This window comes from Rhinatrema bivittatum, chromosome 4 (genome assembly GCF_901001135.1).
Source record: "Rhinatrema bivittatum chromosome 4, aRhiBiv1.1, whole genome shotgun sequence".
In the NCBI taxonomy this organism is placed as follows: Eukaryota; Metazoa; Chordata; class Amphibia; order Gymnophiona; family Rhinatrematidae; genus Rhinatrema; species Rhinatrema bivittatum.
In genome coordinates, this window is record NC_042618.1 from 331604492 (window position 1) to 331628887 (window position 24396).

General features: G+C 43.4%; 1 protein-coding gene across 3 annotated transcripts in view; it reads left to right on the forward strand.

Moving 5' to 3' along the window:
- SEPTIN9 (septin 9) overlaps positions 1-24396 on the forward strand; it is a 612883-nt gene that overhangs the window by 211604 nt on the left and 376883 nt on the right. Inside the window, exon 1 of one of the 3 annotated variants that reach the window (XM_029600382.1) lies at positions 11142-11278. The exons of the other annotated variants lie outside the window; for them this stretch is intronic. Coding sequence (XP_029456242.1) covers positions 11224-11278 — 55 coding nt within the window. The 5' untranslated portion in view covers positions 11142-11223. Of the gene's footprint in view, positions 1-11141; positions 11279-24396 lie in introns of those variants that run through there. 3 annotated transcript variants of the gene reach the window in all.

Genomic DNA, 24396 nt, shown 5'->3' on the forward strand with positions numbered 1-24396 from the left:
CAGTTAACAGGATTTCTTCCCCTCCTTCCTCCCCACCGCTGGGCCTCATTATATAGGCACATTGAAAACAGATAGGCTATGTTTAAGCACATTCTTATACATGATTTTCTGACTTAATGTATGACTTTTGATTTTATTTCGTTTTACTTATTGAGTTTTATTATTTTAGTAACTTTTCTTTTGTGTATAATTTGCTAATTTTAAAATTTGATGTATGTTTTTCATGTTCACCCGCTTGAGTAACATGATTTACAAACTATATATATAAAGTTTTATTAAATAAATGAAATAAAAAATTCATAATGAAACCAACTGCAAACGAGGGAAGGTATTTGCCATGCTGAAATGCTGCCGGCTCTATCAGTTGAAGATGTCGCACGTGGTATCCTGTCTTTACAAGCACAGTAAAGAGAAAGGCGACGACCCATACTAAAGCCACACAAACGGTATTTCTGCCGTTTGTGTGTCAGAGCAGCATGCTATCTACTTCCTTCAGGACACAGTGTGTTTTTATACTTCCTCTTTCCTGAGCTCCAGAGTTTGCCACTGGTACAATTTCTGTGTACCAGTCTACCAGTTAATTGATAATAGTCATCCATGTTCCGATAGCAAGTCTATGGAAGTAGGAACATGCATCTGACGTTTTTTCTGAATATTAATAATGATGGTAAGAATAACAGACAGCCCGTGCAGACATATTTGCCTGGGGCAGATCTCAACAGGCTGCCAATGTAGCTCATTCTCAGTCACTGAGGGCCTGATTTACCAGGCTTTTTATCCCATAGACAGAGAATGGGGGAAAAAAGCCTAAGTAAATCAAACTCTTAGTCTGGCAGTACCTGGGTATACACCGTGGTGGAGCAGCTCACCTAAAGCATGCTGGTTATGGCGACAGCTGTAACAATTATTTGCAAACTAAACTTCTCTGAAAAATTGCTAATATGTGTTTGTACACAATTCAGGTCGCAAAGGTTGACCACATCCAGATTCTAAGAAACTGCTCCTCAGAATGCCACTTAATAATGCTATGATTGCTTTAGTTATTCACTGTCCCTTATGTAAGTCTCTACAGCACCATCCTTAGGCTGGAGCGGAGCTGGAGTGGTAATGAGAGACTGGCCTTTTCATAAGCCCCACACTCCCTCACAGAATGCCACCATGATTTCCTTGCTACCAAGAATGGACTCAGCAGCTTCCTCCTCCATTTTAAGAGAGAGCTAGTGAAGGGAAAACGTGGGAGCTCATATGCCACACCCAGCCTGCCGTCAACCCTTGCTCCAGACTCATCTTTAGGCCTGTATGTTCCTGACCTTGCAGGTAGGGTTGCCAATTCAATCCGGGTCATCTAAACAGACTGGTCAGTCCTGGCTTTGCCCCATTGCATGCATGGAGTTCTAGTTCTGATTTGATTTCCCTTAGACAATTAAGGTTTCTTGTGTGGTCTCAGTGGAATGTGGAGACCTCAAATGTTCTTGTTTGGTTTTGAGCATGAGGAGGCCACCTTTGGCGGCCTGCCATACACAAGTTATTTTTGCCTTCATTTGGCTCCCTTAGATAATCAGAACTACAACTTCATGCATGCAATGGGGCAAAACCAGGGTCGGAGTAGCCTGTCAGTCAATGTTGGGTGAGCTGGCAACCTTACCCACAGGGCGCCTCCCACTGTGGGGCCTGGTGCAGTTGTACTTTCTACATCTGCCTAAAGACAGCCCTGAATATCTGGTTTTTGTTTGTTTTTTTTTAATAATTTTTTTTAGATAAGTGATGACCCAAAAAAGGCTGTGAAAGCTGAGTGTAGACATGCTTACCTGGAGACAAATATTTACAATATAACCACTTCCCCAGTTATTACAGATCTAAGTAATTGAGTTGTGATACTGCTAATACCTTGATGAAAGATCCACAGCATGAATGCAGCACAGCCCCAGAATAATAGCGGAGAGAAAAGGGTGACATAATTTAAGGGGAGGACATCCTATTTTTAGCTCATTTTCTTTTTTAAGATGGCCATGGAACATGGCCTGGCATATGTTATATGTTGCCCTTTTCCTTCCGCTGCTATTCCAGAACTTTCTTTCCACTTGAAAATGTTTACTTCTTGTTCATTATTTACTCCTTTGAGTTACTTATATGACTCTGTTATACCTTTCCTCTATCTCCTCTAAAATGGAGCCATCCTCTGTCCCTGTTACAGGGATAGAGGAGGCATGAGTCTCATTTAAGGGGTCACGAAGGTGTTGAGTTGGACCCACAACAGCAGGAAGCCCAGGGTCTCTGCAGACAGTCCACACACCAGGTTGGTGCTCACACAATAGCTTGCACTTATTGAAGGTAGACCTTGTAGATGGTAGAATAAAAATAGTTTATTTACAGTCACTGTTTCTGTTAGCAGGACTGCCTCTAGACTGCAGTGCACCCCAGGCAATAGTTATCTCTGGCATCTGCTTCCCTCCACTTATCCCTGACCCCTGCACCCCCACTGGCTGCATGGCTCTGTCCCCACTTTGGGGCCAGCTGGGTTGCTCTTGGCCTGCTCGGGGAGCATGCATACATGTCTAGGAGTGGGCCGGGGAGAAGACAGAAGGCTCCTTCTGTCAGCTGGTTGCATTGCTCTGGCCCTTACGTTGGTGCAGGCGGAGCCCCAAGGAGCTCATGTGCCCCTTTGTAGTTGGGGTAGGAAGGAAATGGAAGGGGTTTGGCAGTGTGTGGCTCATCTTGCTTTTCCGACGGCTTTGGCGCCTCTTTGGCTCAACCTTTCCTGCCCACCATAATGGCCCTGTGAGTACTGCACAGCTATATTCTGAACTCTACCACTGCTCCTGTTTGTTAGAGGTACAGGCCTCCAAATGGGTTTAGTGGATATTCCCAGGACATGGGAATATCCTTTTGTTTAGGAGAGAAAGATTCCATCAGTGCCTGGCCCATGTGGTTAGATGCTACATTTATACTACTATCTGGTCAGGTCACCATGCCAAAATATAGCATGATCAAAGGCAGATCTAGAATGCCAGTGCCCAGATGATATCTACTCACAAATTGCAAGGATATTAGTGTCATGGTGCTTGTTTATAAGCAGCCTCTTTGGGGTGCAAGTCCTTTTGACTAGTGTTGCATCGGTTTAGAAGTTATTGCAAGGAAGATAGGGTTACTCTGCTTTCTATTCTGCTTTTCCCCACTGCCTCCTGATTTTTCTGGCATTCTTACATTCAAAAAGCAAGCCAGCACTCTCCCTCTCAGCAGAGAGCTATCAGCAGCTCTCTCCAGAATTATCTCAAGGATCCTAAAACATCCCCTACTGAAATGGAATTTACTGTCCTAGCATGGGGGTGATGAATTCATACCATTTCCCTGAGATAGGGTAAAGAATTTGTATAGCTGTAAGGCAAAGGGGCCTTACACATATAAAATAAAGTTTGTTAGATTTAACTAAAGTATGGATACCGCTGATTTTCTAATGTACATTATTTTGTATCCCTTCTTTTGGATTTCTTCCTGTGTAGTCCATGTTCTACATCACTAACTTCATTATAGCAGTTCACTGTTAAACCTTTCTGCTTATCATCAGACCTGAATTACCCTGTATTTCTACCCTGCTAGACAAGGAAATCAAATGATTTTGGATTGATCATAACTGATCTTTGACCAAGAAGGGTAGTTAAATTTTCCATTATACATCACTTAACATTATTACATCTTTCCAACTGCACTGGCTTAGAATTGCTGCAAGTATTTTTCCAAAACCCAGCAGCTGGGAAAGCAATATCCTATAACCCAGGAATGGGCGAATAAAAGACCTGGATAATGTGAATATCAGTGAGGCACTAGGATCAGACACAGTTCATTCAAGGATGCTGTGGGAAATAAGGAAAGTTATTCGACTATGAGGTTTGGTCCTATAATTAGGCGGCCATCTCTGGTGACAAAGTTTTACACCCCTGCAGCGGCTGCCTCACTGCTTTTTGGACCAATAAAACAGGAGGGTAGACTATCTAAAAAAGCCGTGTGGGCAACAAAGTGGATTGGATGCCAAAATAGTCCAAGTGTAACTTTATTTGGATGGAGACATCAATTCATACAAGTGCCCGACTCAGGCTGAGTTTCGCCCTGCTTAGGGCTGCCTAAGGGGCTGTATAAAGTGGTGCTCTCTATATATATCTCAAAAGAATTTTTTCTTGTGATAAATGCACCAAATGTCTGTTAGTCTGAAGTTTACTATATGAATGAAGATACATATGGTCTCCGATCAAGTACACCAGGGACATCGGCCTGAGTCGGGCACTTGTATGAATTGATGTCTCCATCCAAATAAAGTTACACTTGGACTATTTTGGCGTCTAATCCACTTTGTTGCCCTCACTGCTTTTTGGTCCTATAGCCAAATGCCAGTGTGGCAGTGATATAAAAAGCTGGCGGGGGTCCCACGTCCCACCAACAAGAAGGGCCCCACTTGGCAGCACCATTTCATGAGGTGCTGGCGGGGTTCCCACATCCTGGCAGCAAGAAGAGGCCCTGTGTGATGGTGTCAGGTGATGACGTGCTGATAGAGTAACCATTTCCCACCAGCAAGAAAAGGACTTGCCAGCAGCACTGAATAAAAAGTTTCCAAAGAAGACCGCAGGGTGGGCCTGATGGTGAGAAATAAGATGACTGGGGGGGGGGGGGGTGTCAAATGGGCGGTAAGGGAAGGAGTGACTGAGAGGGAAGGGAAGAGGTGGGGGTGAGTCACATGGGAAGGAGGGATAAGTGAGTGTATGGGAAAGGAAGGAAAGGGGGTGTGAGTGAAGGGAGTGAGCAGGATGAGTGAGAGGAAGGAGATGAGTAAGAAGCAGGGTATGAGAGGGAAGGGCGTGGAGGTAAGAGAGAAGGGGGTGAGTGCTTTAGACAGTGCCACATCCCACTCCTGCTCCCTGTAATCTTGGACAAGTCAATTTACCCTCCATTGCCTCAGGTACAAACTTAGGACCTGGTGCATGAAGGCTTTTCTCCCATTTTGTGTCTATGGGAGGAACCTTTAGTGAATCGGGTACTTGGATTGTAAGCCCTGTGGAGACAGGGAGAAACCTACAGTACCTGAATGTAATCCTCTTTGAAGTACTGAAAAGTGGAATATAAATCAAATAAATAAAAGTAAACAGTGATGAGTAAGGGAAGGGAGGTGTGAGTGAAAATGAAGGGAAAGAACGAGGGGGAGTGAGTGAGAGGAAAGAGAGGTGAGTGGGAAGGGGCGGAGCGTACCTGAAAGGGAAGGGGGAGAGAAGATGAGAGGGAAGGGTTGTGAGTGAAGGGAGATGAGTGGGAAAGGAGGGAATGGGAAGCGTGTGAGTGGGAGGGAAGGGAGTTAGTGGGAAAGAGATTGAGAGAGGAGGGAAGCGATGGGGTGCCTGGAAATCAAAAGTTTCCAGGTATAGATAGTGGGGGATTTTTTAAATCCTTATTAGTTCTAATTATTGGGTGGTGTTTGATGTCTGCTGTTTTGAAATATTTTATTGTTTTGGGGAAAATTTTAATATTTAACTAATTTTCTTTTCATTGTTAGTTTTAATTACTAAATGTTATTCAAATTGTCAGCTGTTTTTAAATACTATTTTTCTTTATTGAGTGGAAGAGTAGCCTTGTGGTGAGATCAGTGGGCTTATAAACCAGGGAAGCCAGGGTTCAAATCCCAGTGCCACTTCTTGTGACCTTAGGTAAGTCACTTCACTCTGCATTGCCTCAGATACAAGTAGATTGTGAGCCCATTGGGGTTAGGGAACTACCTATGGTAGCTGAATGGTGGAATATAAAGTAAACCAATAAATTGTTGGTTTACGATTATGATTGATGCGTATATTTCTTGATTTTGTTTATTTATTTGTTTATTTTATTTAGACATTTTATATACCGTTGTTTCATGTATAGATCACAATGGTTTATGAGGAGTGGTGATGTTTCTGTTTTTCCACTGTTGCAGTGCATAAAGGGTCTGGCTTGTGGTTTCCAGTTCAGATTTTGTCAGCATTTTTTATTTATACTTGATGGTCTTTTTATTTTGTATTTGGAGAGGGTCTGTTTATTGCATTTGTGACAGAAGTGAGGTATTCTGCTAGCACAGTGGCTCCCAAGTCTGTCCTGGAGGCCCCCTAGCCTGTCGGGTTTTCGGGATATCCACAATGAATATGCATGAGATAAATTTGCATGTACAACCTCTATAGTATGCAGATTTTATATCATGCATATTCATTGTGGATATCCTGAAAACCCAACTGGCTGGGTGTCCCCCAGGACAGGTTTGGGAACCTCTGTGCTAGCATGTAGGGATCTATTGCAGCCTAGCTTGTTCTGTTTTCCTAATAGCAGGTGTATTGGTGTGTTTGAGCCTGGTGTAATATTTTGCACTGTTACCTTTTCATAGGTAGTGTTGTTACTGTATGAATGCTGGCAGTTAGTGCTGTTTTGGTTTGGGAGGTTTACTATATTGCATTGCTGTTTACTTATGGCTTTCTGTGGCGCAGGCCTTCGCCCAACACGGTTTCCAATAGGCCTAATACTGTATTGGTTCCAAGTGTCTTTTTTTTGCAGGGTTTTCTGGTTGGCACCATAGCAGTGCATTTAAATATAATATGCATATCGTAAGTAATATTTTTATCTCAGAAGACTGTATTTTGAATGCTCTTTTTCATATAAAATGTCCCTTTATGGTTAACAAGAAAATTTAAATTAAATGAATAATTTGTAATTGTTTGTGAGGAGAGCTGGGGGAATGGCACAAGGCTTTAAGGTTCACATAGGGTGCTGCCTAATACCCTTGGCACCAGCCCTAAGAGAGTGTGCCACACACCATTTATCCATCTCCCACATCCCCAGGGGGAAGATGCTGGGGAAGGGTGGGAGGCAGGTGGCAGAGTTGCTAAGCTCTGTAGTGTGTCAGTGATAATATTTCTATCTGCTACTCCTCTGGAAAGCCTGAAACCTGACCTCTGCCTTCCCCAGAACCTTTGAGGTGAGGTGGAGGAAAGCGCCATCTCATCCTTCGCGTCAGCCAGCAAATTGTCTTGAGTCACCCCTGTCAACCATTATATTTCATTTTCCGGGAATCAGTTAAGGGTGGGCAGGTTCTTCAAGACTGGCAGAGGACGCGTGTAGAGCCCGTATTCATATGAGATCCAAAACAGAGTCAGGCAGCTCTAGAGTGGCCAGCATAAGGTCAGTTCCGGGGGCAGTGCTAGTAGCCGTCATAAAAATGGAGATAGTTATGCAGTTGGAGGGGAGGGGGAATGGTTAATGAGAATCAGCATGGGGTTTGGGAGGAATGGGTCCTGCCAGACCAAACTTACTGCATTTTTGGACAATGTTAGCTTGCAGACTTGCTGTGGGAAAACATGATTGATATAGTTTATCTGGATTTTGCAAAAGCTTTGGCTATACTCCCACATGAAAGAATGATTTCCAAATTAAGGGAGATGGAATTTAAGGATAATATTTGCAGTGGGTTAGATATTAGCAGAGGTGGAAGTTACAGAAAGTCAATTAATGGCACATATTCTAACTGGAATATGGTGACAAATGGGGCTCTGTAGGCCCTGTGCTGAGACCTGCTACTTACTATTTTTAAGAATAATCTAGAGCAGGGGTGCTCAAACTGGTCATAGGGGCCCCCCAGCCAGTCAGGTTTTCAGGACATCCCTAATGAATATGCATGAGATTTACTTGCATGCACTACCTCCTGCATATGCAGATATTTCTCATGCATATTTATTAGGGATATCCTGAAAACCTGATTGGCTGAGGGAACCCATAAGACCGCTTTGAACACCCCTGATCTAGAGGAGTGGGTCTCTTGGTTGAAAGGACATACCCAGCTAGTTAGGTTTTCAGAATACCCACAATGAATACACGAGAAGATTCACATGCACGGCTTCCACTGTATGCAAATCTATCTCATGCTTATTCATTGTGGAATTTTCTCAGTGGAACAGGGTAAACAGTGGAGTGCCTCAAGGATCTGTACTTGGAGCGGTGATTTTCAATACATTTATAAATGATCTGGAAAGGAATACAATGAGTGAGGTTATCAAGTTTGCAGATGATACAAAATTATTCAGAGTAGTTAAATCACAAGCGTATTGTGATACATTTCATGAGGACATTGCGAGACTAGAAGATTGGGCATCCAAATGGCAGATGAAATTTAATGTGGACAAGTGCAAGATGTTGCATATAGGGAAAAATAACCCTTGCTGTAGTTACACGATGTTAGCTCCATATTAGGAGCTTCCATCCAGGAAAAAGATCTAGGCATCATAGTAGATACTTTGAAATCGCTGGCTCAGTGTGCTGCAGCAATCAAAAAAGCAAACAAAATGTTAGGAATTATTAAGAAGGGAATGGTTAACAAAACAGAAATTGTCATAATGCCTCTGTATCAATCCATGGTGAGACCACACCTTGAATACTGTGTACAATTTGGTCACCACATCTCAAAAAAGATATAGTTGCGATGGAGAAGGTACAGAGAAGGGTGACCAAAATGATAAAGGGGATGGAACTGCTCCCCTATGAGGAAAGGCAGAAGAGGTTAGTACTGTTCAGCTTAGAGAAGAGATGGTGAGGGGGGATATGATAGAGGAGTTTAAAATCTATGAGAGGTCTTGAACGAGCAGATGTGAATTGGTTATTTACATTTTCAAATAATAGAAGGACGAGGGGGCACCCCATGAAGTTAGCAAGTAGCACATTTAAGACTAATCGGAGAAAATTCTTTTTCACTCAACGCACAATTAAGATCTGGAATTTGTTGCCAGAGGATGTGGTTAGTGCATTTAGTGTAGCTGGGTTTAAAAATGGTTTGGAGAAGTTCTTGGAGGAGAAGTTCATTAACTGCTATTAATCAAGTTGACTTAGGGAATGGCCTCTGCTATTACTGGCATCAGTAGCATGGGATCTTCTTAATGTTGGGAATTATTAGAAAGGGAATGGTGAATAAAACGGAAAATGTCATAATGCCTCTGTATCGCTCCATGGTGAGACCGCACCTTGAATACCGTGTACAGTTCTGGTTGCCGCATCTCAAAAAAGATATAATTGCGATGGAGAAGGTACAGAGAAGGGCTACCAAAATGATAAGGGGAATGGAACAGCTTCCCTACGAGGAAAGACTAAAGAGGTTAGGACTTTTCAGCTTGGAGAAGAGACGACTGAGGGGGGATATGATAGAGGTGTTTAAAATCATGAGAGGTCTAGAACGGGTAGATGTGAATCGGTTATTTACTCTTTTGGATAGTAGAAAGACTAGGGGGCACTCCATGAAGTTAGCATGGGGCTCATTTAAAACTAATCGGAGAAAGTTCTTTTTTACTCAATGCACAATTAAACTCTTGAATTTGTTGCCAGAGGATGTGGTTAGTGCAGTTAGTATAGCTGTGTTTAAAAAAGGATTGGATAAGTTCTTGGAGGAGAAGTCCATTACCTGCTATTAAGTTCACTTAGAGAATAGCCACTGCCATTAGCAATGGTAACATGAAATAGACTTAGTTTTTGGGTACTTGCCAGGTTCTATTGGCCTGGATTGGCCACTGTTGGAAACAGGATGCTGGGCTTGACGGACCCTTGGCCTGACCCAGTATGGCATTTTCTTATGTTCTTATGTTCTTATTTTACAGGTGATTTTGCAGGGTTTTTGTTTTTTTTCCAAAAACAACAAACCCAAACAAGGAGACATCTTCTAAGATAAAGGGGGAATAGATTTCGCCACTTTTCAAGGAAGACATTTTTTTAAGAAGGGTGCACATTCATTTGGCCAGTTTTGATTCGGTTTGTTTCAAAGGAACAGAATCCCTTCCTTGATAAATAAAAAAACCCTGAAAATATTTAGGTATTTTGTTTTGGCAAATAATGCATGCTATTTGCAGAGAAATGTGTCTGAAAAATTCAGCACTTGCTCCCCCCCCCCATAGAGGTGCTGAGAGGAGCAGGAGCAATCCCGATTCACTCCTACCCAGCTGGGTCCTCTTTAAAAATGGTGCTAGTCCGCACCATATTGTTTTACGGCCTTGAAGTATTATGGTCATAAAGCAGTACAGTCGTAAAACAATAATTTACGGCCATAAAGCAATGTGGCACTGGGACATTATTAAAGAAGATCCCTCAGGGCAGGAGCACCTGGAGGTCAGTCGCTACAATCCCTTTCAGCCATGCAGCACCACTACAGAAGACGTCAGGAGGTAGTGAGGGGCATTTTTGTTTAATGTTTATTTCGGTTTGATAAATGTACCCAAACCGAAATAAACATTAAAGAAACCGATTCCCAATTCTCACTCCCTCCCTTCATGAAAAAAAAGAACTGAAACGAAAATCTTGCCTCTGCAATAACCAGGGAACATTTTGCCAGAAGTAGTAGTTATGACTGCAGTAAATTAGATAGAAAGCAAATTGGGCAGATTTCTGAGGAAACTGATGTTGGCGGGTCTGATAGTACAGCTAGCTACAGGCTAGGGAAAGGCTCTGTTCCAGCTAGTTTGATCCCCATGTTTGGGGTTAGGAAGGACCTTTTTTTTTTTCTGCTGCTGCAGAAATGGTCACAGATGGCACCGTGTTTATTTCTAGGGGCGAAGGGCATTACCACCTTCAAGGAGCAACTAGACAACCAGAAGGTTAGACTCAAAGGCCCTCTTCTCTTCTTTCAACTGAAGCATGTAACTTATTCTAAACTAATCATCATCATAATAAAGTGCTGAAGCCAGCATGAGAAGTCTGCTTTTTCTTTCTTTTTTTTTTTCTCCTTGTGGTTCACCGCAGTATCGAAGAAAGAGTTGGGTCTGACAGACTGCTCAGCAGCCAGTGAAAAGGCAGGGACGTCAGCTAGCCCTGCCGGAGAATGTGATATGTTTGCATGCATGTGTGAGTGTGTGTGTATATGAGAGAGAGAGAAGGGGGGGAGGAGGTCGGATCCTGTCGTTCTTTCTCCCTCTCTCTCTCTCCATTCATTCAGGCGGACCAGATCCAGCCTTCAGGCGGCTGCTCCAGAGCGCCCTACGCTCAGCTCGGACAGCGGAGCCAAGAAGACCAGCAACAACGAAAAAAGCGACTGCCCCTCTGGTCCAGGATCTGACGGAACCCTCTTCCTGATTTGGGATTTGTTTAGGGAGGAAGGGGGGGGGGGTGGGAGGTGGCCAGAAAACAGCAACTTTTGGGGACCCTCTGCTGAAGTGTCCTGGTGACGGAATCCTTATTTCCTCAGGAGAAAACATGTCAGATCCCACGGTCAATGCGCACTTGGAGGGAATTATCTCCGACTTTGAAGGTTTGTACAGCTTTTATTGTTTGCTTCCAGAAAGCAGAAATGCAGATTATTGACTTGAGGGTTTGGTTTTTTTTTTTTTTTCTAATAGCTGGGCAGGATATTTCCACATTTGTCTGAACCATGTGCTGATGCCAAAAGGGGGGGAGGGGGAAAGAGAGAGCGACAGAAGTGATGAAGAAGAGTAGAGTGTTATTTGTGATCTGTAGGAATTGAAATTACGGATTTCCTCTTTCTTTCCTGTTCCTCCACCCCCCACCCTCCAGTATTTCTTTTCTCCAACCATCCCCACCTACAGTACACGCTTTAAAAAGAAAGAGACGATAAACAGATCGGTACATCGCCAAATATGTTCCTGCAGGAGATTTTGCAGGCTGTAAAACTGGAGAGGATTTTTTTTTTTTTTTGTTGCCCGCATGGGCTCTCCGTTTTCAACTTTCCTCCTGTTTATTTAGTCAGCGGCAGCTCTGCCCATACTCCCCGCCTGCCTGGTAAAGTTACAGACCTCCCTCCGAATGGATTTTGACCTGCAGGAGTAGAGGGAAGAGTGCAACAGCAGACACTCGCCTGCTGTGCGCAGAAAGGACAAAAAAAAAAAAGTTCCAAAACCGACCGAAATGTGAAAGCCAGTAAGAGACAGATTAAAAGTGCACCCGGGACCCTGCGCTTATCAACTTTCCCTTGCTTTGTTTGGACTAATTTAATACAGTTCTTGTCCAGCGTTGGGGGTGTTACACTCCCTTCATCAGGCTGGACCAGAATTATTGAAGAGGGAATATAGGGAAGAACAGGAGGTGTGTTCGGCTTGGAAGCCCAGTAGTGCATGGAGGATGTTACCAACCATTATTCGCTCAGAATGTATATTCCTTGGTGCAAGGCTCCCCATTTCCAACCAGTCTGAACTGGTTTAAGATTTTGCTCTGCCTAAACGGCAGGATTTTCCTCAATCTGGCAGTGCTGTAAGGGAGGATGTTGATTAATGTTTAATTAAGGATTTAAGTGGCTCTGTCAAGATGAGTATTGTTTTCTAACAACTTATCTGTCTCTGTTCCTTCCCTCTGGGATACAGTTTGTATAATTGTGTGATGGGGCAGCATGTGAAGAGAGAGGCCCATGCTACAATTAAAAAAAAAATGAACTAATAGTGGAACGATCTAAATAGCAACAAAGTCAGTTGCTATTTTTAAAGCCTGTTCCTCTGAATAAATTGCATATTTAGAAAATGAGATGGATTCATATAAAAAAGGCCTATATAATTAAGTCATTAGCATCAATCCCCTATGTTGCATAGGAAGGGTATTCTCATAGTAAAAACATGTGGTCCCCTCACCATCTGAATACAGGAAACGCATTCTGACCGTAAATTGTAGAGGAACTTTTGCACTTGAAGCAGTTTCTGGTTGTAGCAGAGTAGGAGAGTAGGCTGTATAATGGAGATAATTAGCTGGTTGTTCTGAACCTTGTTATTTTTTTTTTTTTGGTGGTCTGGACTGTTGCAACGTGGCCCTTTATTGTGTGTAGTGTTCTAACCTAAAAGCAATTTTCTTTGGATCTTGCCATGCAGTGACCTTGTGCACATTTCCAGAGAACAAGGGGCAGGATGGACTGACCTGGGTTGGTAATACCACACACCAAATCCCTTTAAGCCTTGAAAGCCAGCGAGAATACCTGGCTAGAACATTTGAAATATTCTGGGAAGGGAGTTGATAATAAAACAGCTAAAACAGCCACTGTGTGGCCGTCAGTGGGGGAAGTTCTTTCAGCTTATGGGAGGAGCTTTCTGGGTGACTTCATAGCAATATTCAAGTACCTATAGAAGCGAATATAAAGAAGATGGTTGCCAATTTTTTTTTTTTTAAATCTCTGACGGGTTTAAGGCAAGAAGTAAATGGCTTTAACTAAAACAGAGGGGATTTAGGTTAAAAGCAGGGGTTCCCAACCCAGCCCTCAGGACACAGCCAGTCAGGTTTTCAGGATATCGATAATCAATATGCAGGAAACGTGTTTGCATTCAGTGCATGCAGATCTGTCTCCTGCATATTGATTGTGGATATCCTGAAAATCTGACAGGCTAGGTGTGTCCCGAGGACTGGGTTGAGAATCATTGGGTGAAAGTATATTAAGAGGAGCTTTCTGAGTGTAAAGGTCATGCTGGTCTAAGTTTTGGATGACATGCTATATCTTTTTGATTGTGTATAACTGCATAACATTGAAATGCATGGGTCCCAGGAAATGGTTTGTCTTAGCCGAGAGCTACCATACCACTCCCTCCGCCCCAGTTCCTTCAATGGCCCTGTTCACAAGTAAACCCCACCTAATCATTCTGTTTCTAGTGGATTCATAAAAAAATTGCAGAGAACTGTATTAAGCTAGTTTGAAAAGCTGATAGATCTGGGCATCAGTTTAGGATGTTGGAGCATAGTGTTGCTCAGACATTTCGGGAAGGACTTCCCGAAATGTCTGAGCAACACTATGCTCCACCCACCACCTACAGGTCCATGGTTAGCTACTAGGCAGCTAGAAAAGTTAAACTTATCCGGCCAACTTATCCGGGATATTCAGTGATGCGGGCATGCCACTGAATATACGTGGCTATCTTAAAGTCAGCTGGATAAGTTTGCTTTTCGGCTGTCTTAAAGTTATCTAGCTACCTTAACCCCGATTTTCAGTATAATCCAGCTGACTAATTGAAGGGCTCATTCATTAAGCCACAGTATTTTTCGCTGGTGGAAAAATACACAGGAATCACAGAGCCGCAGTTAATTCCCCTGTGAGTCCCATGGTATTTTTCCCCATGGTAAAATACTGCAAGGTGAAATACTGTGGTGTTAAATGCCCCCCAAAATGGGGGCTATAATTGTTTAAAGGATCTAATGGCCCTGAGTCAGCCCCAACCTCTCCCCTTCTGTAAAGTTGGCAAAAGCCTCGGGGGGAATCTCTATGGACCACTGTCCCATTCCCACTACCTCTGGAGGCGGCTAAATAAAAAAAAAAGGTAAAACCTAAAATATTTTTAGAGACAAGGGCAGGGTGGCGCCATTTTGAAAAATGGCTGCAGCTAGTTAATGGCGCCTAGGGGTTGCTCTAGGCCCCTGTTGGACCATCAGGGCTTACATTGTGAGTAGGGGTCCCAGCCTCCGGGGACCATACTTTGTAGTGCGGGGGAAGATGGAGGGCATTGGGATCAGCCTTATAAATGTTTTTAAATTTTAACTTTTTTTTTTTTATATGACCACCTCCAGGGGCAGCTGGGGTGGGTGAGACAGGGGGATCTGCGGAGATTATTGTTTTGTTTTGTTTTTTTTGGGAGGAACTTATTCGGGGCTAACAATCCCTTTAAGCAACGGCCCTGGGAGCATCAGGGGAAGTTAGCTACAACTTTTGAGTTGTTGCTCACTTCAGGACAAAAATTGCTACTTGAGATATTTTAAACAAGCTGCGTTATTTGATTTGCATTGTTTAGGGTAATAATAAGATGATTAGCATCTGAAATCGGAGCGGCCTTGGAAGGAACTTTCCTTCCGCCTCCCCTCACCTTCCCCTCCCTCCCCGTACCTTTGTTGGCAGATTTACGCCTGCCAAAAGCAGGGGTAAATCTGCGCGCGCCAGCAGGGTGCTGGCGCGCCATCACCCGACCCGGGGGCTGGTCCGGAGGCTTCGACCACGCCCCCGGGCCGGCGCCATGCCCCCGGACCCGCCCCAAACCGCCCCTGACCCTGGACACGCCCCCCAGACACGCCCCCTCCCGCCCCTTTTACGAAGCCCCGGGACTTAGCGCATCCCGGGGCTATGCGCGCGACGGCGGCCTATGCAAAATAGGCGCGCAAGTGCCCTGCGCGAGTGAATCCGGCCGGATTGATGCGCGCAGGGCTTTTAAAATCCGGCCCACTGTTTCCTGGGGCCCAGGCTGGACCACCATAGGTACGACCTTGCCTCCTATCAGGGAAGCAGCTCTGATGAGTGAAATATTCTGATCATCTGCAGGGTTTTGGCCTGACCCTGTTTTAAGTGTTTGCTTGCTTGAACTTGTAGTCATCCTATGATGAACTAAGTGATAAAACATGGGTAAGGCAAAGCCTTTCCTCTTCTGCTAGGACTGAGTACAGTATGCTCTTACAGCATTCCATTATGTAATTTGCAGTACCAGGGCACTGTTTTTTTTTCAGTGGTGGTGATAATGAATGTATAGGATGGATGTTTCCAGGTGTGTGGGTGGTTGCCTTGTAAGCAACGTAGCCCTGTCTCTAATAGTCTCTTAAGATGAGACAATTTGGAAAAAAAAATGTATTCCTATCTGAAACATAGCAATTTATCTTAAGAACTGCATTTTCGAGAGCACTCAATTGGATTATTTAAATTCCCTCGATTGTCATTACAACCCCTGTTAAAAAAAAAAAAAATTAAATATAAATTGCATTTTTGACACAGTAGTTTCCTTCTGATCCTTTGTGTTTCCAGCTCAATCAGAACTGGACTCGAATGAGCAACAGTGCCAGGGAGCTTTCATTCACAGCTTCCCATGCTGTTTCCCTAAGCTCCCGGGCCGGTCCTTGTCCGGATTGTGATTCCTTCCGGAACTCGCAACACATGCAGTCTAGTTCTAGCCAGTAGGTGTCACTAGTGAGCAATGGCTAGGACTCCTTTCCTCTGCCCTCCCCCCAATCTCCCTCCCCAGGGGCTTTGAATATGGCCTCCAATGACCCCCTGCACTGGCTGAACCGGGGAATTAAACTCAGGTCTTCCATACTTGCTGCTGGTGAACCATTGGGCTAGCCCCATATCCTATAAAAGTTTTTAAATGTTATCCATACATTTATGGTTTTATTATTCCCCCTCTCACCTATGTCCACATTCATGGTTTCTAATGTTATCGTTTCTTCCTGAGTTTTTCTAGTGTTTTTGTTGTGTCTGCCAGGAGTGTAATCCGACCTGGAATAGAACCAAGTAGTAAGCCCTTCCTCATTCAGTCTGCAAGGGTTAGCTTTGGGATCCTAAGATTGCTACCTTGGTAATCTCCCAGAGATAAGGTATCTACAGACATAGCTTGCTCACAGTCATGGTTGTGAGCTGCAGACTGTAGAGAATTACTTTTTTTTTTTTTTGGTTGGCTCCTCAATAGAACCAACCAAAAATAGACTTGCCTGTAAGTATCAAAACTTTTTCAGATATTTTTGGTTTGTTCCCCCTCCAAAAGAAAATAAAATGAAAATACAAAAAAAGGCCTTCCCAGCCCACCTGCCTCTGTTGCAGATTCTGGGGTTCCCAAATGCCAGTAAGCAGAGGCCTCCCCCGATCCCCCCATGCCTATAAACCAGGGCTGGGGCCTACCTGACTAGGCTGAACCAAGCCAAGCTGGGGCCTCCCCAGTCCCTTCTGCCATCCCACCGGCCCCCACGAATTAGCTGGGAACTTCTCTGGCTCCCATTTCCCAATCCAGAGTGGTATTCAGCAAAGAAAGAGGCAGGAGCTCCTGCCCTGTTGGCATCCCTTTAAAAATGGCACCAGCTGGCTCTGAGACTACACCATTATTTACATGTAAACATTGGTGCCAGTCTTGGGGATAAATGGTACCATTTTTGAAGGAATACTGGGGATCACTCCTGACTTTTGTTTTTGCTGAAGACTCCCACAGAAGGGGTAAGTGGGGGCCAAGAGATTCTCAGCTCTGGCTTTCTGGCAAGAGCTGAGGGAAGGAGATGGTCTGAGGGGCCTGGGAGGTCTCAGCTTGGCTTGGCTCAGCCAGCCAAGTAGGCCCTTGCTCCAGCTTATTGTTATGGGGAGATGGAGAACCAAAGGAGGCTTCAGTATATTGGCAGGGGGAGGGGATACCCTGGGACCTGAGACAGGGATCGGGTGCACCTGGGGAGGTCTCATTTCTTTTCAGCTTTTTGTTTTGGGGATTTATTTTAATGTTTGAGGGTCACCAAATCAAAATAAAATTTGAAAGATGAATAACCCCCAACCCAAAATGAAGAAACAAAAAGAAACACAGATTTTTTGTACACATCTCTATTGGACTCTTTACTGCCTACTCACACATCTTTAAACATTTCCTGGTTACTTTTGACCAATAACCACTTCCTATAGAAACCTATTCCTCAACCCTCCAATTTAATTAACAATAATGTTAAAAGATAAATTGCTCTTTTTCAAACCAAGGGTCCAGTTTTTTGTTTATTACTAAGTACTTCATGTACTGGTAGAATAAGGTCTCTTTGATCACCAGTCGTAAAACGAGCAGAGCTATCCCCAGAGTATGACAAATTGGGGCAATTGAACTGGGCTTTTAGTTCCTGTGCTTCAACTTCACATCGGCACGCAGTGTCTGCCTGTCTGGCATGATTCTCCACCTAACCTTCTCCCTTTCCTGGCGTGATCTTCTCTCCTTCCATCCCTCCCATCGGTGGAAGAGCAGCGATTCTTACCAATATGAGGCTTCTCCTTCTCCTCTGCCAGCTTCAGTCTGAACCGTGCAAGACCCCCTTTGTCTGGCAGGACCAGATGTTCTGCTTTTAGATTAAAGATGACAGAAGAGTGGAAGTAGATACACATAAGAAGCACTGTTCTCTGGCCTACAGGAGGAAGGGGGAAGAAGATTGAACCAACAGGAGGATTGTTAGAGACAAGATCATACTCGGAGTGGCAGAGGAACCTACTGAGGTGGGGGAAGATGGGAGATGAGAAAAAAATGCATGATTGAGTAGGGGGAGGGGCCACACAAAGAGTGATTTGCCAACTGCCTCACGCACCCTTAGGATCAGCCCTGAACATGGGGTTGAGATTTATTGTTAGTGAATTAGAAAATGACTCTTGAATCGGCTTGGGCATTCAGGAGAAGCAAAAAAGGAAATGAGATGAAATTTCCTAATCTTTTTGGGTCATTTTCAAAACAATGATTTAAATTCAAACAAAATTTCATTGGAATCTCATTTCATTTTGAAAATGGATTAAAAAAGAAGTTACCAGTCAGGCCTAGGCCTAGGATGAGATCCAAAGCATGGATCCCAGCCTATGCCCAAACACGACTCCGGTGCCTTGGCCTAGATCTAAGCCTGAGGCCTGGGCCTCACATAGGCAAAGGCTGTGGCCCGTCGAAGGGGAAGTGGCTTACACCCGAGTACGTTGCCAAGGTGTTGGCCTAGGCCCCAAAATCTTTTCACTTACCTGATCAGACATCTTGCCCAGTCCGCAGGTCAGGTCCAGATGCCTGAACCTTGGCCTGGAACTGATCCTGGGACCAAACCCATAGGCCAGGTCCCAGCACCGGGGGCCAACCCAGGTCCAGAGCCCAAGACTCAGAGGTTCTCTCTTCTTTCTTCTCAAAATGACACTGTCTACTGGGGACATGTCTTTGCCTCAGCATCAAGACCAGGCTTGTGTAGGGCCTAAGCTAAGGTTGTGGCAACTTACTGCAGCCTAGGCTTATGCAAGGTTGAGGCTTCGGTTTGGGCCTAGGCCTTGGCATTGGATAAGTGGGGGCTAGGAAGGATCCTGGCCCTGGCATTTTTTCGAGTGGTGAGGATGTGAGGCCTTGGGAGTACCTGTTTCTTTTTTTTTTTTTCTGTTTGTTTATTTCATTTTTTAAAACAAAATAAATCAAATACATATTAAACAGAGTGAAATTCATAGGGAAACCAGCAAAAATGAAAAACAAAATACAATTTTTACTTCTTCCCTCCCATACTCTCGAGCAGTTCAGGGTATCAGGATGATGATGTATAGCTGAAATCACAGCTCTCAACTTGTCTTTACTGTGCGAGTAACACCCTCTTATGACGACAGTTACCTTTCTAACCATATCATTCACCTCCATAGAATTCAGTGGCATCACTACCTCAGTCACTGTTACCAACTTCAGGGGCAACATCTTCTTGCACATAAGAAAACTACAAAACTTCTCCCTTATTACTAACTCAGTTGGGCTGAGATAGGGGTTAAAGTTGTTCTGTCGGAGATTCTGAACAATGGAAGAGCCATGCAAAACTTGTGTATTATCTTTGAATGCACCTGTATTTTTTTATTTTTAGAATTTAAGACTTTTGCTAAAAGCTTCCTTATGGCAGAAACCAGCTCTGACAGCTTTCCTTAATGTTTCTGAAACACCAACCGCTCTCTGAAGGGCATTAGGTTAGGCTGCGCTTGCAGTTTGGTTGAATGCTTTGAAGAGTCCCATCATGGCCAGAGTGCTGCAGGCAGCAAAGGAGTGGCCATAGCAAAACGCAAAGGGAATTGAGTCATTTCTCTCAGTGGGGAAAGGCAGATCATTTCCACCCAGTGCTCCAAAGGTCAGGGGACAGATGTGTTTTGATTTGACCTTGTTGTCAGTGGAGTTAGATGTGCTATTGATACAATTTTTGCATCACACACATTTTATTATAGGTATGGCCAGAACCACTGGAAAAACTGAGGTGTAAACAGCTAGGAATATGACATCAGGCATCCTTTGTTTAGGTGTGGTTTTATGAAGGCAGGTCGGCAAAGAGAGAGAGAGAAAAAGAGGGAACAGACAAGAGAGAGAAAGATAAATGAGTCATTTAGAGTTTTAGAGAGGATTAAGATCTTGGACTATAGCAAATATCAATGCCCTGGATAATTCATCATATTGAGGGGAGTGTGTGTCAGAGGGTGCACTAGAAAATGAAGAAATCTATCCAAAATACAGTTACAACATGAACAGATTAGATTAAATATCATCTGCTGTAGCACAGAACTACACTTATGTGTCAACAATAGCAGGTGATATGGCATTCAGAGCTCTACCAACACTTTTTTAGAGGTTGGGATTTCTGAAGTGATTTGATGTTAGCAAAATTGGGAGAGAGTGAGATTAGAGAGCCCCATACTGTACCCTAAAACCATAGGATTTATCATACTGTATCAATCTATATATGGGTCACTGAGCTCTAATCTACCATGTCTGCCTACTAGTGTGACATGAACTTTCAAATAAATTGAGTTTGCAAAGCCTAATTTGAGATTTTTGTAGATTCTATTTAAACAAGCTTTTTACAAAGATAAAGATAAGGAGAAAAACAGTTGAATGATAAGGACGCACCAAACTAGAAGTTATTACTTTTAACCTACAAAATGCATTTTAATGTTAAATTAAAACCACCTAATATGTTCCTAACAAATAAGCTTAACTTACACTCATAGTTTTTTTTTTTATACTAAATTGTTACCGTTCTATGATGGCACATGGTTAATTTGTAATCTATACCACTCATATTGTTTCATTAACGTGCCTTTTTGTAAACCGTTGTGATGGTTATCCAACTCAACGACGGTATAGAAGAGTTTTTAAATAAATAAATAAATTCTTCCTTGGTTTGCAGAAAACGGTCTGTAGGAATAAGAAATGGAAATGCCTAAGAATATCCCACACACAGTACATATATTGCTTTGGTTGAATAAATTAATCATTTTCCCCAAAACACTTGGGAGAGCCAGGAAACTGTATACAATTTGTGGTTATCTGTAAATATTTGAAGCCTGAACTCTCTGAAAGTTAAGAGAGAAGTTTTCAATCTGCTCTCTCTAATATCCTAAAATGTAATCTCAAAACCAAATACACTCAAATGTATATGCCTTAGTTTCTAAACCAAACTGTTTGCCATCTGTATTGCCTACATATGGGCCACTGAATCTTGCAGTTTTCATTCCTCTTTAGATAAAGCGCACTGAAAGCTTTAGAGTTTCCAAATCTTGGACTGCAAGTGGGGCAGTATAAGTCAGTATGCCATACTGGCACATTTTGCCCCCCACCACTTCAGCTCTAGCATCTCTCCCCACCCCCCACTATCCCCTACATTGATGCTTTCACTCCATAAGATTTGGTTTACTAAGTTTGAGTCGTATGGTGCCATTAGGCCATGCTGCTGTTGGTGCCCTGGCACAGCAAGAACAGGGTGAGAGCTGCCGGCAGCTCTGCTCAGTAAACTGAGCAGTGCGGGCAGGGTTAATCCTAATCCTTTCCACTGCAGTCCTTCCTTACATAGGCCTTCTACAGCTTACAAAATGAGATCAAGCTAGGATGAGCCTGGAAATGAGTTTTAAGTATGGTATTAAAGTGCTGCAGGCTTTGTGGCCTTCACAGTGCACTGCAAGATGAGCGGCATCTGAGAGCTGGCACTTATTCAGAAAGCTTGCACGTGACACAGTAAGTTAACCTGACCGCCCAGCAGTTCTGTAGGGAGCTCTGGTTTCTCTATCAGACCTGAAAACTTGGAAGTAAGATTCAGAATTTGTCCCATTGCTTCTCCCATTCTTTGCTGTCCCTTGGTTCCAAAGCACACAGAGCCACTCTGCTGGTTTCCCAGTATGTTTCACACAGGGACCACAGAGGACTACTGGGTTAATTGTTTGGGGGCCTCTGTGACACCCCCTTTTAAGTTGAAACAGAGGAAGAAAAGAAGCAAAACTTGAGCCAAGAGAATGAAGCTGCCCCAAGGCTAAATTGGTTTTCCAGTCCAGTACTGTCTGCTCTGCGCCACCGGTGATCAGGGGGTCTGTAAAAGTATCTTAGCAGAAGCACGCGTGGGATGTTGTGCAGCAACCATCAGCCTCCTTTGCGTTAAATCTTGGGACCTACTAATACAAATTCAGTGTTCAGTGATCAAAACAAGAGTCATCTCAGCCCTGCTATGAATCTGCGCTCTGTTTCAGATGGGAGGAGCTGCATATTTTCTCACCATGATGCCACCGGCTCTCAGACATTAGGCTGCATACTTGTGTTGGCGGATGTTTTCTGTGCATCAGCAGCGAGCTCCTAGCACTTTGTTTTTGGGGGGGTAACCAATAATCAAAACAGCAACAAGAATATTCATGTTATTTAAAAAAAAACAAAACCAGGCACATGTGTTGTGGAGCGGAGAAGAGCCTGGTATGGGAAGGCTTTTTTCACTGTTCAGGGGATGGTATCGTAGCAGAGCAGTGGTTCCTATTATAGAAATGGCATTAAGAGAACATATAAAGGCTGGAGAGAGGAAGATGGAAATGATACCAGCATATTTCCTGTTTCCCATGAGCAACATAGTAATTGGCAGGATCTCAGGGTGATGATGCATATTTATGTATTACATAGTAAAAGACCAAAATAGTCCATCCAGACTTCCCACTGGTGTAACCGCCCTTTGCAGGTTACACCAGTGCCCTCTGTTTAGGATTGTAACTGGCCAGGTTACCGCATGCCTTCTTGGAAACACAATGCAGTTATTGAACTCTGTTTTGCGCTAAACTGCTCTGTGCAGGTTATCTAGTGCTTCATTACTTGCACTAGGGCTCCTCTGTGTTTATTAAATGCCTTTTTTGACTTCCATTACTCAAATAGTGCACAACAGTGGCATAGCCAGAACTGATATTTTTGGCTGGGCCCAAGATTAACATGGGTGGGCACTAGGCATACAGGTCTCAGCCATGTAGTTATTACTTTACTTTAGAGTTTAGAGTTCACCTGACAACAGATTTTAAATAGCTTGCTACAGCTGTGGTACTTTTAATATTTTAAATTCAATGACTCATATCACTTTCTCCTAGGGTTGGTTTGAATTCAGCAGCATCAGCATTTAGGTGTATGTGTGTGTGTGTGTGTGTGTTTAATTGGCACTGTCATTTGAAAAATAATCCCAAACATCACACTGTTATGTAAATATATAGGCCCTCTGTCCAGAAAGTGTGTTAAGTGTTAACATGTCAAAACACGTTATTAGTGAATAGATCTCACTGAAAATAATGAGGCCTGCACTAAATAGAGTGTGTTAACACTTAACACACTTTCTGAATAGGGGCTATAGTATTTGCTGTGAATTTTACCTATTTGTGCTCCTAGAACTATATAAAATATCTAAAACTCTCTTGAAAAGGTGCAATAGTTATGAAACGTTGAGGACCATTTCCCTAGAAAACACACCATCCTATTGGCAGGTGCAACTTGGAAAACAGAACAGACTGGACTGCTACACAGAAACACCTCGGGTGCACATAACAGAGACAGAGTCTCAAACAGACTAAGTGACCACAAATATTAATATACAAACAAAAGCTGAACTGAAAACCACAAAAAGGCAAGACTGCCTCAGTACCACCAGAGAACAAAAATGCATTTCCTCTTGTGTTGTGCAAAATACCATGATATCAGCGATGCACATTTCCTCACACCAAAAGAGACCCAAGGCAGTTTACAACTCGAATATAGTGCAATAATAAGCATGAGATATCCAAAAATACATCAGCTGATAAACCGTTTTGATTAATTTTTATATTGTAAAAGCGGTATATAAACATTTTTAAGTATATAAATAAAATAACTTCTTTATTCCAAAAGTGCATCCACCATCTACTACAAAAAAAACCAAAAAAAAAAAAACCAGGAAAAACAGCAGTTCTAGATCAAAATATGTTGTATCCTGCCACTCGGCCAAAAACAGTCTTACTAGAAACCATATGAACCAGCACTAAAACTTGAGAGCTATTCTTGGTACTGTTCTTTCTTTAACCTGTAACTTAACTGTATTGTTATCACTATTATGTACATTTTTCACAAACATTCCATTCTTTTTTAAACATTTTATGTATTCTCCTAGGACAAGCAGGATGTTAGTCCTCACACATGGGTGATATCATCAGATGGAGCCCGGCACGGAAAACCTTTATCAGAGTTTCTACAAATGACACACTGAGCATGCCCAGCCTGCCACTATTCAGGTGTCCACACGGGGTCCCCCTTCAGTCTCTTTGTTTCCGTGCAGCTTTTGCCTTATGGTTGTGGAGCTCTGCTCTCTTCAGAGTTTTTTCCGGTCGTTTTTGCAACTTATCTGCGCCAGGTCCCCCTTCGTCCCCGTCAATGCTTCTATAGGGCGGAGTGGTAAGTTTTTCGTTCTTTGCGGGCGATTCCTAATGTTGTTGCTCTTCGGTGGCTCTTTGGTCATCAACCACATGCCGGCACTTTATCATGGCATTGTCGGTGTTTCACCGATGCACCCGGTGCCCGTGGGCCGTGTCCATTACAGATCCACACGAGGTCTATATCCTCTGCCTGGGGGTGTCACATGACATCCGGGGGTGTTGTTTTTGCGATCAAATGACCCCCCCAAAGGGTCATTGGGCTCATTTAGACAATATGG